Source organism: Ischnura elegans, chromosome X (genome assembly GCF_921293095.1).
Source record: "Ischnura elegans chromosome X, ioIscEleg1.1, whole genome shotgun sequence".
Taxonomy (NCBI): domain Eukaryota; kingdom Metazoa; phylum Arthropoda; class Insecta; order Odonata; family Coenagrionidae; genus Ischnura; species Ischnura elegans.
The window spans coordinates 110,346,724-110,365,058 of record NC_060259.1 but is presented as its reverse complement, the minus strand read 5'-3'; the positions used below and the strand labels follow the sequence as shown (position 1 = coordinate 110,365,058).

The 18,335-nt window shown below is 39.5% G+C and overlaps 1 protein-coding gene across 1 annotated transcript in view; it reads right to left on the bottom strand.

The window, feature by feature from the left end:
- Positions 1–18,335, bottom strand: part of LOC124171257 (histone-lysine N-methyltransferase PRDM16-like) — a 221,477-nt gene that overhangs the window by 97,837 nt on the left and 105,305 nt on the right. The window contains exon 4 of the mRNA XM_046550399.1: positions 13,267–13,495. Within this exon, the coding sequence (XP_046406355.1) occupies positions 13,267–13,495 (229 nt within the window). The remainder of the gene's footprint in view (positions 1–13,266; positions 13,496–18,335) is intronic.

Genomic DNA, 18,335 nt, shown 5'->3' with positions numbered 1-18,335 from the left:
AGTTGGGAGGGGCATCCCTTGCGTGAACTGCAACCCTAGGGGAAATGACCCTAACGATTTTTTAACAATGGCCTTGAAGGTCAGGAGGGAAAATTCAGCTGCTAAAAGTACTCATTTCAATGTACTGCAAAACCTCTCACTCATATATTTTTAAGCAATAAGGTAAATACACAGAAAATGAAGTCGCGAGTTCATAATGCATTCAGGGAAATAATTAATGAAAGAAAATAAATTTTCTTACATCTACATCTATATAATACCCTGCAAGCCGCCTAAAAGGCGTGTGGCAGGGGGTGTTAGGACACCAGCCGTTTACAGCTAAAAAAAATGAAGTGCTCTAACGAAGTTGGGACTACCGTTTATTAAAGTCCTTTATGGTTCGGGGGAAAAACGAATTCCCATATCTATCCGTTCGGCAAAACATCTCTCTTAATTAATCGCTTCTATCGGACCTGGAAATATAGTGTGGCTCTAATATTAGGTTATCTGAGTCGCTCTTAAAGATATCCGTCCTCAATTGTTCAAGCAATCTAAGCCTCCGAGTCTCCAGCGGCTCCCAGCCTAATTCGCTTAACATCTGGGTAACACTGTCTGTACGCCCGCAGCAGTTTTTGACGAAACGCGCAGCCTTCCTTTGAATTTTATTCAGTTCGCGGATTAAGCCTTTCTGCACCGGATCCCATACGCTCGCTGCATATTCAAGGTGCGGTCGGACGAGAGCGAAATAGCACCTTTCTCTTATTTTCTCATCCGAAAATCTTCCCACAATAGACGAATCCTAATTTCTTCCGGGCTATGCCGCAAATATTCTTTACATGTGTTCCCCACGTGAGGTTCGAGGTTATCGTAACTCCCAGGTACTTCACTTCGTCTGTTGCCTTTATGTTAATATCATCCACTGCATAAACATGGTTAGAGTTGGACGAATTCCGCAAGAAATGTACCGCCATGCATTTTCTCAGATTGAGATCGAGTCCCCACTCTTGGCTCCAAAAATGAACGTTGTTCAAGTCAGAAGATAGAATTTCATAGTCAGAGTGATCACTAATTTCGCGATAGATGATAGCGTCGTCAGCAAATAAACGTATTTTACTGCTAATGCAGGAGCAGAGATCATTAATGTATATAATGAACAACAGGGGGCCGATTACGCTTCCTTGTGGAACACCTAATGTGACTTTTAGAACATCAGAGCTAATTCCGCCAAGAACTACTTTTTGTTTACGATCTCTGAGAAAGTCGCGTGTCCAGTTTACAACTGTTTCGTTTAATCCGCATGCCTGTAATTTGTATAAAATTTTGTTGTGAGGTACAGTGTCGAAAGCTTTCTTAAAATCTAGAAATAGTGCGTCAACTTGTCTTTTCGATTCACCAGATTTTATAACGTCGTGAAGAAAGAGCGCGAGCGGTGTTTCGCATGATCTACCTTTTCGGGATCCGTGCTGTCAGCCATGGAGGAAGTTACGTTATTATTATTATTATGATTATGAAAAAAATATTTTCAAATACTATATTTGCAATTTTGGCACAGATGGCTTAAACCAACGTCAGTTTCCTTATTAAAACCGTGCCTTTTGTTATTTATCAGTAACATTACAAAGTTCCGTCATTTCAGTGCGGAGAGTTCAATGCTCGATGAAAATAATTCTGAGGATACGGAGTGTATTTTAGAAAACTTTCTTCAAATCCTAAATTTTAAAACGAGCAATGAAATGAAAGCCATGGCGTCCGATCGTTTCGATACACTTCTATTAATTTTCCAATTGAAAGATTTTTGATAAGGCCACTTTCAAACCTATGGGATATAAATGGTAGGGAAATGTATGCAATTTATATTTGAATTGCGAACCAAGAATTAAAATTCTAAAGGCTAATTAATTATCAAATTATGAACAAATTAAAAAAATGTAAATTTTTTGCCGTTTTTTGCGAAGCTGCGTCACGAAAATTGTGCCATTTTGTTGGAAAACCTCACACTCAGAATCAGCGCCAAAAAATCAAGAAAGGGATGTAGACTACCCCAAAATCGTCCGGGAAATGCTTCATGTTGAGTGCACAGGCTCGCCTTGGCGGTGCGTGCTTCAATCTGTCCAACTGAATTCCATCGCAGACGCCAATGGAAGCGATCCGATTCTGTTGGCGTGTGAGGCGGCTCTCGCTGCCATAGGGCAGCTGCGGAGGCAATGCATGGATCGACCCAACCGCCGCCGCACTCGACAGAGCCTTATCTGGGGCGAGCGAAGGCGTGGGCCATCTGCCGCTTCCGGGATGAGCCTCAACGGTCTTTTGTGCGAACGGGGGGGAAAGGCGGGGAGGGCGGGTGGGGGGGCGGCAGCGTCAACGGCAGAAATCTCGCTGGGACGCGGAGGCTGATGAGAACTATTGCCGTCCACATCCACCTGATCCACCGAACGAGTGATCCCGTAATAGGCGAGTGTGAGACGAAGCCATCAAACGCACTTATCTCCCTTCTACGTGCGGTGATTTATCTCGTGAACGAGTTTTCTTGACACATGGGAGGAATGAACATTTTGATCCAATCGCCGCGTGCAAAAAAGAGAGGAGTGGTGCACCCATGGAGTGGTAGATGATGAAGACTGGCACGAAGAATCGCATTGTAATTCGATGAACGAAATATAATTAATTCAATTTAATGCACGTTAGGTAACGTGATGCATATATTGTAGATGCATGCGTCATAAATTATGTAACATATAGTTACAACTGGCCTGATGAAGACAATCGTCGAGGGAAAAGTGGAAGGCAAGAACGGAGAAGGAAGACCTCGAACGAAATATATGGAACAAGTAAAGAAGGATGTGAAAGAGAAGAAATACGTAGGTGTGAAAAGATTAGCTGATAGGAGAACTGAGTGGAGAGCTGCGTCAAACCAATCCTAGGATTGCTGACCAGTGATGATGATAGTTACAAGGGATGGTTATTTATTTTGTTTCTCACTCAGGATGTAAGATCATTTAAATACTAAATAAATATCATTATTCATAGAAATATTGTATGCATATCATGGAAATATGTTAAATATTTCTTTTTACTACATAAATACGCACACACAATATGACGCTACGAGGTAAGATTTGCAGGAATTCCCACCTCTTCATTATACTTTGCAGTAAAATTTATTGTTCAGACAAGATAAAAAATATTATAAATAGGCAAAATGAAATAAAAAAAGCCTGATGAATTAGATGAGAAATTTGAAAGAGACACAGGCCTGATACTTGGTACTATTTCAATTCTCTTTTTTTGTCTAAAATAATTAATCAAGCGTAAATGATATTAACCACCCATTGCCATACACGCCATGAGCTATATAGATGTATATGAAGCAACTCAAGAGTGAATGGCGCTATTTTGTGGAACTGTGCTACCGGTTGCGTTATTAGCAAAGGAAATTCAGTTCCTTTAACAGATTTTCTTTGTTCGGCTTAGAATATTTCAAGCCTTACCGTGGTACGGCTCATAATTATAAATAATTATTTTATAGTTAAATATTATTTTATTGGTTAAATCATACTCGTAATTCGTCAACCACAAGGAAAGAAGACAGCAGAGAAGGTCTTACACACAATCGAATCGCAAACGCATTGAGTGGCCTGCAGAGTTCTAGCGGAACCGATGTATTCGAACTGCTCATCCTTAGCTTTTTTAGGCATATCGTGGATACGAGCTGCTTCATTAGTACCTCATTCAAAATGCTTTACAGTCATTACAGTGTTTTTATAAAGACTTCAGCTTCACATTTCATGAGTACCCTTCGATTTTATTGCTTTTTGTGCTAACGATCTCTAAACCTTCGCCATGAATGTCGCACCTTCCGTCGATGAGATTGAGCTCTTTATGCCGTCAAATGTAATAAGTGCCAACGCTGATTATATCCATTACGGAGAAAATATTGCATTTCTATATTGCATAGTTGGGCTAGCACTATTATGACTGCACTCATACTCCTATACATATTCTTGAAAAACAGAGGAGCGATTTACTGGCATGATTTCATGTCCCCGCCTCCGAGGCTTGCTCTTCGACCAACATAGCTGAAATGCATATGCTACGTCTATTTTCAAATATTTTGCTCCTTTTTCCCGAAAATTTGAATTTCATCCAATTCATTGGGCAGATTTAAATGCGGTAGTAATAGGATATTTATAATTTTCGCTCCAGAGGACTTGTCCAAAATGATCGAATACAACTATTGCAAGACATTTCGGCAATTCTTCCGTGACTGTTCCATAGTGTGCAAGCTATCATTGTATAATTTACTAGTGGTAAAATAAATATGATGATGGCTCTGACTATTGTCATACTCCTCTACAACTCTCCGTCCTCTCTTTTTCTTCCCCACCTTTTAAAAATCGGTATATTAATGACTCGCTATGAGATAAAAGGTTATATTAGCCCGTGAAAATGATACGGGAGTGTTGAACCTGTTCGAGGCCGTAATTAATAGAGCGTAAGGAATAAAAAAGTCATCAACATAGCTATTTAATTATTTCCTTGCGGTTTCGATTACTTTTCATAGCTGTTCGAGGCTATCAAGATTAATGCGTACAATTTCTACGCATTTTAATTCATGCGCATAGGCCTATTGTCTCTATTTCATCAACGAGCAAGTTATCGTTTCCCGTATAGTTCATGTTAGGCCTTCCTTACTTAGTTCCTTAATTTCATTGAAATAGAGTGAGCCTCATTTTACAGTAGTAAATACACCTTTTAATCTAATCTTTATGTTACCTATGCACCTTAACTCAAGACAACTTACCTTTTTCTATCATAAAATCCATATGCACCGCAGTAATACTTCCTCCACTACAAGGGTTCGTATTTAGTACAAGAAAGTCAAACTGGTAATGGAAAAATAGTTTGGGATTTTTTTTCATAAACTAAAAACGATCAAGCCAACTATCCATTCAACTTCGAATAAAGTCATTAGAATTTTAGTAAAGTAATATTAGCATCTGAAAATAAAGCCAGGCATTTCTTATACGTGCTCGAGACGCGAGCGTTCACTCCACAAGCTCTTCTGCTGCGATAGCATTAGTGGAGCTGCCATACGATTGTTAATAACAATTGTAAGCATCGTTGAGCAAAATAATAGGTAGTAAATATTATAAAGTAGCACCCATGTATAGACATAAAGAATAAGTTAAATGGTCCGATCATCCACTGGAAAAACTCCATAATGGGACCCTGCAACGCTATCAAAGGTAAAGAAGTTGATGACTACTACTATTGAAAAATGAAAAAGCAGGAGCAATTTCCACAATTTTTAAATTTAATAGTACTACCGGTTTCGCTTTACAGCATTATCAGGTACTTGATATTTTTGTACCTGATAATGCTGTAAAGCGACTACAGTTTTCGCTTTACAGCATCATCAGGTACAAAAATATCAAGTACCTGATGATGCTGTAAAGCGAAACCGGTAATACTATTAAATTTAAAAATTAAATTAAAAAAACTCAATGAGCTGAGTATTTTGAATATTTGTAAAAATGGAAGACAAGCGATAACCATATAGAGCCTTCGGTTATTGTAGCCAAAGGTACACCATTTTAAAATCGAGGCACCTTTAAATTTGAATAGTGAGGTAACACACTTTTCCGAGGGTAAAATAATGATTTTCTCGGAAGTTTTTTCAATTGGAAGAATTTTGCAACAGGCCAAACTATCGATAGAAATTTTGAAAATTAATTCCAGATTCCCTTGAGTCATTGGAGCACAATTGTGGAAACCATATTTGAACGAGTGATTTTCTTTTATGCGTATCTTGCCTTAGAATAAATGTTTCATCAGTGTTAGGAGTGGTGGAAAGGTGGAGTGCTGGTTCGCTTCAGATTAGACACTGGCTGTAATTAATTCACAAATTTGATTAAAGTTTGATTTTAAAAAAATCTGAAATCGACCTCAATAATGGCAATTTGATTTGAGGGATGCAAGGAAACGAGACAACTTGTTTAATACAAGGAAAAGCAAATTATTTCAATTTCAATGTCTATTTCATTCCTTTGCCTGCGAGAGGCAGAGAGTGAGTGCTTAGAATTGTGGAGTTGTATGTATTAGGCTGGAGGGTTTTTCAAAGAAATGCAATTCCGGCGACGAATGGCGATCCATTGGTGGACCAATTTCGAAGTGTTTGGTCTCATATGCAAGTTAAGCCTCTCGAGCCATTTGGAGGCCAAGGTTGAGCGTCACTTCATGTCCTCCTGACAGTTTTCAATCTGTCTTCAATGCATGCAGTGTTCGGCTGGTCGGAATGGAAACATGCAGAAACATCCGTGGATTATTTGGGAGGGCTCTCTCCCTTTTTCACCTTTGAAAAATGCTCGCGACACGAAGACCACAGACATGGAAAATGCGTCGCGCTCCTATCTCCTAACATATTTTTCACTTTTTCTCACATTTTCCGCGTAGATAAATGCCGTGGAATAAATGATATTGCCTCCTAAATTCTCCTATTTCAATTCAATTGACAGGGATCAATTACCGCAAGTGCGCATCGCTGATTCTCCTATAAAGTACTGCGACGAAGTTATTAATCTAGGATTGATCATTGATGAAAGTTTGTCTTGGTCCTCTCACATAACTAAGATATGTAAAGCAGTGAATAAGTCATTATTTCCATTAATTCGTTTCAGAAAAATTATCCCTCTCTCCTTAAAGAAGCAATTAATTTCGACTTTAATACTTCCCCATTTTGACTATGCCGATGTTGCATTGCAAGACATATCTCAAGTGCTGTCGAATAAACTTCACCGCTCCTTCAACGCCTGCATTAGGTTCATATATCTCGAGGTAACTCGGTGATCCTTTTTTTAAAATCCTACATAAACGCAAAAATTCGACGAAAAACAGGGTCCGCCATTTTGTATCGTATTGGTCACAAATACAACAACTAAGTCGTGAAAGTTGATGGTAATCAATGCTAACAAACCGTTTAACAATTTTATAAATTTTTGTTGCTATTGAATTACTACTAAAGGTGTGACATTAGTTTAAACATGCTGAATTTCGAAATAAATTCAAAGCGGGCAATTTGCGCCAAATTTGTTCAACTTTGAGGCTATGTATTTTATACAAAAAATCAACCTATGAAAAACATTTTGCGTCAAAAAATGCAATAATGTGTTGGCAACAACTGTGCAAATTTTCAACTTCCATACTTAAAAAAACCATTTTCGAGGTTTTGTCCAGCTTTTTTCGATTTCAGCCCACTGTGCGCCGGCTGCATATCCTTTGAATTCTCTATCAAATCTTACAGACAACTACACCAGCGTACCTCAGAAACGAATTTCAAACACTTAGTAGGGTACACGACCCAAAAACGAGGGGAAATGAAAAGCTCGTTATACCTCACCACCGGACAGTCAGATTCAATAAATCATTCATTGTTACTGCATGCCGCGAATGGAACAACATTAACCTACCACTACGTAAATCACCATCACTCACCTCCTTCAAAAAGGCACTACACGTAAAACTTCTTCAAGAACAACAACGAGATATGAAACATCATGGGAACAGTAGGAAATATTCATCACTTATCTCCTCCGGCTTCATCTAATTTTATTTTTCTTTGCAGGTACTGGGTGATATTTTCCATGTAATTCATTGTATTTGTAGATACTTAGGTTTACATTAGCTCTCTCAGTAGGTTTTCGCAGGTTTTTTACGCCCCCTTCTTGTGTGGGCGTTTTCCTGCAGTGAGTTTTTTTCCAATAAGGATGACAGTCAATATCCTTAGATTTCTCACACGTTCACTAACATCTTTTTACACTTGGTCAATAGTAACTTTGTTAACTTATAATTTTATTTGTTTATTGATAATGGAACTTCTATTTATTGTTATGTAATTTATCTGCATGTAATTTCATGAGCAACTTGACAATGCATTTAACTGCATATATTTCATGTTTGACGAGGGGTTAGATGGAAGATGGGACTCTCTAGTTCCAATCTCGCCCAATAAAGAAGTTTATTATTATTATTATTATTATTATTATTATTATATCCACGAAATTCCAATTCAAGAGCAAACAGAACCTGGCAAATGTTTATTTGCAATGCATTCGATTGTAAATCATGCCACGCAACTAGTTACGAGCTAGTGGGTAAAATTTCATAGTCTATCACATGTTTTAAGAATGGTACCGCTTTTGCTAAGGAAGTTCCACGGAGATACGAAAAATATCAGTTTTATTAAAATATCTGAAGTTCCTTTCCTATTTGAAATTCATCGATTGCAGACGAAAAATGGATATTATATTGGAGGAAACGCATTTAAAATAAGCCTAAGTATCCGCATCGGAATGTTATTAGATCAACATTACGATGCATTAGATTAATGCAATACTTTAAAGTGTAAACTAGAATATGATTTTGTTTTGAAAAAGATCCGATATAACATAACTAATGAATTACAATCAAGATAAAAATATAACGCAGAAACTTCATCATTACACTTTTGAGTTGTTAACAAATGAGTTCTGAAATCGAAGTTAAATTACTCTATTTCCATGAAAACCTCGCTACTGCTACTCATTGACCTTGAAAAAGCATTGTTTACCATTACACTTTTGAGTTGTTACCAAATGCATTAAGCATACCATTAGTATTGATTTAAGAATACCGGGACAAGCCACGGTGATAACTTTGCGGAGTCACCCGCAATGCACAAATTGGGCGAAAAATCTACACAGAATGAGTTTTGAATTAAATGGCAAAAACCAAGTAAATTTCCACTCTTGCATTTCTTGTGCTTCTTGTGAAGGACAGGTATGCTGGTCGAGGTAAATAATATTGATTTCTCCAAAATCTGTGCGCCTTTACTTTTAATTTAGACGTAACTGGATTTCGTTTAGGAAAGCAAAATATTTTCACCAGGACACGTTCAAATGATTTATTCTCAGTTGTCGATGTTTTACTCTTAGATCATGCTCAAGAAAAAAAGAGGAAATGTATGCCCGAGCGCTCAAGGTGGCGACGCAGTAACCACTAACTGAGAGCAATGCTGACAGCCAACCTATTATAATAGGGAATACCAATAATTTGCAAAGGAAATGTATTAAAATTAATAATAGATAGGAAATAATATTATGACATACCTTGAATAGATTTTATAGAAATACTTACACTTAATATTGATGAGTATTATAATAAATAGATAACGTGAACTGATGAAAGTGGCTATAATTCATCGACTGTATGAGATGAGCATTTTCGAAGCACTGATGATGGTTCCAAAAAAAAACAAAACGTAGACTGAAGCAGTTAGCTATTAATGTTAATGAATAAAATTTCTGAATCACTCGAGAGATTTCCGAATATACAACCATTGATTTCGATGGTAATGCAATTTCCAATGGAAACAAACGCAAGACGACCGCAATCGACGCAACCTGCCAATCGCCCTACCTCGCTTTTTGCCATTTCAACCTTGCTCATAAACGCACGACATGGTTCTCTCTCTCTCTTGTTTGGTTCCATTAGACCTTTGAGGGCGTTCCGTCTTCACGCGTGCACCGTGCACGGAGTCGTCATGACGACAGCAAAGCCCGCCTTCAAGCGAGGCCGCCCGGGGGGCTCGCCACCCCAGCAATTAACGACCTCCCCGACGGCAAACGGGGCCGAGATTTTAATCAAGCCCTTTGCCGAGGAACAATTAAAAGGGGGCTTCCTGATGCGGGGAGGGAAGTGCCCAATTTAGATGCGCCCCCTCGCTTTATGAATTCCACTCCGGGCCGATGTGTGCTAATGGCCGCCGTTAGACGGCGCTCGCGTGAAGACGCGCCTTCTGCGCGCCCGGTAATCGCTCGTGGCGCCCACGCTACCGACGCTGCCAGTGCCCCCCACAGCCGAGCGGGGGAAAAAAACTAATAAACGTGTAGGGCCGATGGGAAGTATTTTATGCGAGGGAACGGAGCTATGACAATTCATGTGGATCTCCGGGAAGTTAAATGACGAGAAAATCGTCTTGGCTTCATAATTAAGACTTCTATGCGTCGCGCGAATTGGAGAGGCAATCAGACGCGACATTCCTTAATTGCTCCGACAAAAGCTCAAGATATCGCTTCTTATTGTGCAGTGTGAAGTCGGCCCTAGGCTGTCTATTAGTAGCTGCTCTCTGTGTTAATGAGTACAATCAAAGTAGGACCATTTCCCTGTTGGAACGGAAAGAGTAGGTTTTGAAAGATGTGGTTCCTAAATGCACCCAATGATACCGGGCGCCTTTTCAAAATGCTATGTAGCTCAGGATAGTTCCGCGATAGAAACTTAATACAGCATAATTTCCAGCATGCTATCAACTATATTTAGGACGATATCCAGCACGACCGGTATTTGTTATGGAAGGCTTTTCGCAGTCATTAATTTTCACTGGTGAGTAAATAGCAGAATCATAAGCACTTTCCTTGAATTGAGCTGCAAGAAGAATTGAAAAAATATCCATAATTTTTTTTATATTTAACATGACTGGTCGACGTTTACTAATGGTTCACTATGGGAGGCAGTAGCAAAATTTTACCACATCAATTACGCAAGTATTAAAGCTATTTTGCTTGATATTCAGCCATGACAAATCATTTCTTTATCAGGAGAGGTAAATGGCGAGAAAATGGGCGTGGATTCTTAATTAAGACTTCTATATATTCTGCGAATTGGAGAGGAAATCAGACTCTAAATTCCTTAATCGTTCTCACAAAAGCTCTTATCAGTGTATTGTGACAGACGAGCCGACGCTGCTCTCCGTATAACGGGCCCGGTGAGTGATATTGGATGCACCAGTCCACCGTTGGAGTGGAAAAAGCAGATTTGGACGGGTGCCGCTCCGATATGGTCGCAATGATACTTGACGCCTTTCAAGAGCTCCAAACTATTCCGTACGATCATTGACACAGCATAAGACCAAACATGCTAGAGATCACTCTATATTCATGTGGTTCTCCAAAAATTCAATGACAAGAAAACTGTCCCGGCTTCTTATTTAACCATTGCTGTGCATCGCACGCATTGGAAGGAAATCAGACGCCACATTCCTTATTAGGGTCGTTTCCTTCATCAAAGAAAACGAAAGGCATTGATTGCAAATCGTAACCCAACATTAATGTATTCATAGTATACAATTTATTTGGTTTTAGAAAGCACAGTGTTATACGAATATTAATAGTCAATTTTAACCTCATTTGAAAAGGGCTAGATTGGCGCCCATGCGATGCCACTCCACGTGACGTCACAGGGACCTAGATTCCCGAGATAGGAGTTTTACATCGTCTGAGATTATCAATGCATGCATGAGGCACAGAGAGCTCAGGGAAACATGTCTTAATAATCACCTATTAAAATTGTCTAGGGTCGGAAAGTTTCCTTCGTTTGTCAGGGTATAAATAATCCTTATTTGAGCCAAGCGCTACCTGCTAGCAGGGTACTCTTCGCTACCGCCATGCTCGGCAGCAAGCAGCCTGCATCGTAGCGTCGTTCATAGCCTCGCACCCACGTGGCTTCACGCAGCAGCTGCCAGACGTCACACGGGCTTTTCCCAGCATTCATACTTAGCCGTCGCGTTTTCGCGCGCTTGAAAATTTTCACTTTTCATTTAAACGCGAAAAATAGATATCGTCATTTAAAAATCTAAGAGCGTGAAATATGTACTCCAGAAGTAATGATCTTTCGATTTAGGCAATAAAAAGTAATAGGAAACAACCCTATCGTTCACAAAAGATCTCGATGCCACTTCGTTATGCGCGCCGATGAATTTCGATCGGTAGTTTCTTTCTGTGGAAGGGTAAAGGGTAAGATTTAAATTTGATGCAACGTGTCAGCCAAGATGATGATGGGCCTGCCTGCCCGGGTAGCTCCAGCTTCCTCCGCCAAAACTCAAAGGACTCGTGGGCTCAAATTCACGGTTCCATAGTCGAGGGATTCGATCCTCCGAGTTAATAATAAAATCGAAATGCTCACGGAGGCTGCGCATTTACCAAAAGCCGAGGCCAAAGTTGAATTTGAAACTTCATCACCATTGTGGGTAATGAAAAATGTTAGCAAATGAAATAGTTGTAAATAAACAATATCAAAATCTTCATACTTATCTTTTTTAGCGAGAAATGCATTTAACAGACATATAATTTACAAGCTGCTCAAACAATATGGGAACAAACGATACATATCAATAAATACCTATATAATAATTTACATCAGTAGCTTCTGCGCACGCCACCAAGATTGGAATGACCAAATCCGATGTGGATGTGATGGGCGTGGTTAGGCTAGGCGCGACAGAGAAAGCAAGGGCGGGGGCATTCGGAATGTGGTGATGCCGAATAATGACGAAGATAAAATGGATAGACCAAGTAAATAATGAGGGGGTGCTCAGAAGAGCGGCAGAAAAGAGAAAAAACCCTAAGCGGAAGACGAGGCAACTTAGTTGGCTACATTGTGAGACATGATGGCGTGATTAATAGTATCGAAGAAGAAAAAGAGGAAGGGAAAAAGGGCGACTCCAAATGAGTTACAAAGGGCGGGTTGTTAAAGATGTAAAAGATAAAATAAACGCATATTTGAAAAGGTTAGCAGATAGGAGAGCGGAGTGGAGAGTCGTGTAATACCAATCTTATGATTAAATGGTCGTAGGTCGTTTGACATTCTCCCCTGAGTTTCCGTGGGATCGCATGTATGCCCACAATGTTAATGATTATTCCATTATGGATGTCGCTCATCCCTCTACTCACATGTCGGTAGTTTGACCACGATGGCATCCAGGATTTAGATTATGGCGCTCTGCTTTCTGTTTACTCGAACATCGGATGGTCGGGTGGTTTGCACCCTCCTGCCTTGGTAGTGCGTTGCATAAATGGCCAAATTAGCTAAGGCGCTGCATATCTTGGTTGGTATGTACCAATTCTCGAGGTCATAGTTAATGTCAAAAGGCAGCATTTCAGAAAAGGAATAAAAATGGTGAAAAATACGACGACCGACGAATAGAAAAATTAAATCATATCTAATTATAGTCCGATTTCGATTACCCTTAGTTAATTATAATTGCATTAAAAACCTTTTCGGTTCCAAACACTTAAAAATGATGAAAATTTCACTTTTTTGGATAACTTCAACATCACTCACTTCATCTCCTCCATGATAACTTACCATAGTAGCGTTTTCATATCATCTACAAACATTTTTGCCCATAAAAAAGGGCTGATGCATTATAATGCGCACACAAACACAGTTTTCACCCTGCTCTGCATGAACACTCACTTGATTCGTCGGGGCGGCAGGTTGACGGGATCGGCATGCGATACCCCTTGACCCGGCCTTGCACCACGGCCACTGGGCGCGGGGTGGCCTCCTCGGCGGCCGGCTGCTGCTCCGGGGCTGCAGCCGCGCCGCAGGTGGGCGCAGCGGGTGCGGCGCCGGGGTGCGGCGGCGAATCGGGCGGCGTCGAGTCCACCCCTGGGGCTGCGTCAACGCGACGCTGTGTCAGAACCTGCGAGCAGACAGAGAGACAATCAGTGACTGAACGTAAATGGGAAGTCACAGTCCGTCCAAAACACTCCCATAGAGAGATGTCCTCAAAAGCGATTGCAATTCTCGATACGGAAACACCTAGCATGAAGTTCACCACGAATAAAAGCCGGAATTCTGGCTGAGCCAAGTATTTTTTCATTGCGAACTTTATCCCAGTTGTTTGCAAATTTGCACCCTCGTGCGTGACTGCACGCAAAGTCACTTGTTACATGAAGTGCTTTGAAACTCTCGGTATCATCGTGTCTACTTATGAAACCTGTTTGACTCGTCGATGTTGACTGCCATAGTTGTTGGCTGTTATCCTCGGATTGCACGTGTGGTCAGTGACTATGACGCACTGTCGGGTCTCTCCTTTCTTCGCAGTATACCACAGTCACGTGAAATCCGAGTATAACGGCCAAGAACTATAGCAGTCAACTTCGACGTGTAAACCAATTTTTAATGAAAGTAACTTATAGATTAGTATGGCTAATTTTTCCGAGTATTATCTCAATTTAAAACTATACACTTTTCTATGACTAAATTTATTGATTCTCAATATTAAGAGCATTAATTTATATCTATTTCTACAATGTTATAACGTAGATATCGAGAATAGATATCCTAAAGTCGATGCCGAAGCAGACGATGTTGATAACTGGTAAAGCCTGATGTCACCAGCGCCGAATTTCTTGGTAATCGCCATCTTTTTCCATTGTTTTTCGTTGTGCATTAAAGGAATCTCTACGAAAGAGGTAGTCGCTACTGGGCGTCAGAATGTTTCATATTTATTTCTGTCTCGTGAAAACTATTGATACACAAAGTGCATTATTTTGACTGCAACTAACGGTATCGGTTTATAGAAACCCTTCCACTGTCATCCAAACGGAGAAAACATTTTGTTGTAGATATCTTCCCTAAGCTGTCGCAGCAAAATTTGTTTGCCAGCATAGTGTCAGCAGAACTCATTGAAGCGTTAACAAATGGCGTCTGCTACCTTGAATCCACTACGCGAGCAAAAGAAATTTGCTCGCAGCGCAACCACATTGGCCTCTGCAACAATTCCAATTTGCTCCGTCAGCTATCAGACTTGCTGAGCCAGCAAATTCGTTCGTTATTTGGGCGTTCATTTGCTAGTTAAGATAAGTGGCTTGCAATCGTAACAAGCGATGTTGTTGCGCTGGTATTAATTATTGAAGCAAATGACGAAGTTTCTAGTGAATGCGTTATGGTATTTCCGCTTTAAATAATACACTTTCTGGTATTTCTGGTAGTCTAGCATTTATTTGGAACAAAAATCACGGAATACCTAGTATTTTATGACAGAAACTTGAAATACTTCGCAACACATGAATAACAGTGCCGTTCCTCTCTGGGTAAGGTCAATGCATGCACAAGTGCCATTGCAAATATGATGTAAACAAATAGACCTTAACCAAAAGTGGTTGCAAAATGCGGAAATTATCAAGAGAAAAAATATAAAGTATCACTACCATTCAATATTTATTTATTTATTGCATTTCAACTAAAAACATTTACATTTAAACGGTTTACACTAGCAATGCATATTTTTCTCCAATTGCCCTGGTGTATGACACAGTAGTAGAGGATTCAATAATTGGTCAATACTCCAGTAAACCAACCCATTTGAGTTGATAACCTCATAAGCTACTAACTACATGCTCATTCACTCACAAGTTTCTCAGCTCAACACAAATGAAACATGGCAAATCGCTATCTAACAAAGTAAATCTAAGCTCAGTAAAAGTCAACATATGATTTTGTTCTTTCCCAGCGTATGATACTGGTCAAATCTTCTCGGGTTTTCCGCCGGGTGAGTTGCTTGTGGGTCGACGTTTCGATAGCTGCCTCTGCCATCGTCCTCAGGGCGTGATGCCCTCATCACGGTGAACATATGCCCTGAGCACGATGGCAGAGGCAGCTATCGAAACGTCGATCTACAAGCAACTAACCCGATGGAAAGCCCGAGAAGGTTTCATCAGTCAGTTAACGTCGGGCATAATTCTTCAACACCAGTTAAAACAACCACACCTAGTTTGTAAATTGTTCTCTCACACTCAATGCACTAAGTCCCCATCTCATATTCTCCGCGAGACTTTCGCAAGTCTTTATACACTCCAGATACCTACTTGAAATAAACAAGTAATCAATAGTACTGTGTATATTAATTATTAACGCATAACACGATGCCCATATTTTGTATGAAAAAATGTTTCATAATGCCTCTCTCCGGGTAATTAAAATCGATAATAAATTAAATAAACTTACTTATCCTGTCCAAGCGGTGTACTGCATATGAATATAAATAATGACGATTGCTGCTAACAACTATAAATAGCAAAAATAAGCTTCGATAGCTCAGTTTACAAACACATTTGCTAGGGTCACAGATTCAAGAGTACGGAAAACGTTTCCACCGGTTACCAATGAGATTCAGCCGGGATAGCAAATTATTTGCTATGTTTAGTAATTGCTTTGTTCCTTCAGCAAAGTCTGAACTAGCACATGGTTTTCGTATGGTTTACAAAAATATTTTTCCCGTGCTTTTTTGCTTTCTTTTCTAATTCAATTTCATGGAACAATTTAAAAGTAAATTATAGGTGAAACATTGTAAAAAAAACACGTTAAAATATACAGGTTGCTGGCGTTGATGTTGAGAATCAATAAAGTTAGCAATAAAAAATGCTTGGAAAAAACAACAAGATTAATCTTCGAGTTACTATCATTAAAAAGAGACCATTTAAATTGAGGTTATAGGAGTATTTTCACGGTAATATTTGAATTTTCAGTTCCTTTTCCTTAGATGTACCTTAAATACGATGTATTTAACTATATGCCTAACATTTCTTCTTTATATTTGTTCTTTATCTTTCGATACATATAATCTAGAGTAAGCACAACTTTTGCCGCTTTATTAGGATCAAGCTAGTGTGAGCAGTGCTGTGAGCAAGTATGGCATTTATCGATGCTTTTCTTTTGCTTCTATATGTGAAGAACTGAAAGATGACTAAGGAAGGATAATTGCAAAATGAAATGAAAAAAAGAATACTCTATATAGATGTGCATACCTTGTAGCATACCTGAACCATTCCCTCCTCAGTGTGATGGCAATAACCTGCCAACAATCAAACCCTCAGTTGGCAACAGCGCAGCAGCCCAAGAGATTCAATATCGTCCCACAAGGGGCGCAAGATGACTTAGACGACGCGCAGTCGTAAAATTTCGCGACGCCATGAATGGTTCATGAAATGGTTCTCACTTATTGCCTGCAAAGCACATGTTTTGCCCATTAACACTTTATCTTTTCCTGCCTTCTAACCTTGCCAAACATCCTCTCTGCCCGCTCCATATCACGAACGTAGGTAATCTAATTAGTAATTACCCGTGTAAACAACAATTTCTCCAAGTGGCTAAAACTATGTAAATACAACTTATTTGTTTTCAATGCTCGTGTAAAAGTACGAAAGAAATGGCAGAAGAGAGACTAAATGTCTTAGTTCCTCCGCACCTGACTTGTCACTACACTGGTAGCCACAATTGAAGTGTGTTTTGCTTAGTGATGCAGGAAGTTCCAAATGTAACCATTAAAATGCATATATATCTAATATATATAGTTTTAAAGGATAGTGGTGCGATTTGGGAAGCGGTGCAATTTAGGCAACTCTCCCCATTCTGTAACGCTATGGCGAAATCTGAAAGATTTAATTGTACAGTACTTGAGGTTATGAGTGTGATTTACACTTAAATTTAAATATGGGCCATCGCTTCACCGATCAATAATCATCACATCAAAATCTCATGAATAAAATTTCGGAAAATAGCCATCAATATTGCGTGACAAACTCATATTCCTCACGATAGTAGAAAAAATTGTTTCTCAAAAATTGTGAGTATAAAATGAGAATGAGTTCAGTAAAGTATGAAGATGAAAGCAAGAAAGCAAATACTTTCATATCGTCAGGTCTGCCTCACCCGTGACTGAATTTAAGGGACGCAAGAGCTCAGACATCCGTGCATTAACGTCAATAGCAGGAAGATGGTAGGAAAAACTGTTTGTGAGGATATCATGAATGAAATTCAGCAATAGACCCAACGCTTGAAGGCCAAATCAGCGGTGGCAGCCATTGAAGGAACTTCAAACCAAAATTGCCGTGTATTCCATAAAAAATGCTGGAACAATATTGTGATTTATCGTTAACAAATTTCACGAAAATTTGTCAAAAATGCTGGGTCTGTTTCCAAAATAGCAGCAAATGCGTGTGTTTACCATCGTGATAATCCATGAGGCAACCACACGCGTTTTATAATTAGTTACAGATATATTTCTAGACTATATATAATTAACGTTTATTGAATTTTTATTCATAACTGACTCAATATGAGCAGAACTAAAAACTTAATCAAGGGTCATTTCATTACTGAATCCTTGGAATCAAAATTTTCTCTCATCGTACTATCGTATCTCAATATGACACTGGACAGGGACCGCAGGTTTTTTGAAATTTGAAATCGTTACTTTTAACCCACGGACAGATTTAATGTTTTATAAATGAAGGAATATCAATTGAAGGAATATCTGTAGTGACGTGGCATACATTGGTTGGATATTGGGACACTGACTGAATGCCACTATCTCGTTGAGCGGCGGAGGGCCGAGTGGACAAAACTCTTTTTACGGAGAGAGCAGGGAAGCCTTTGGACTGAAGGTCCGACAAAAAGAGATCGTCCGTCATGGAGGGAATGGTGCCGCGTAGTGCGAATTCACGACGACGATTTTTGAATAGCTGATAAGTGGTAAA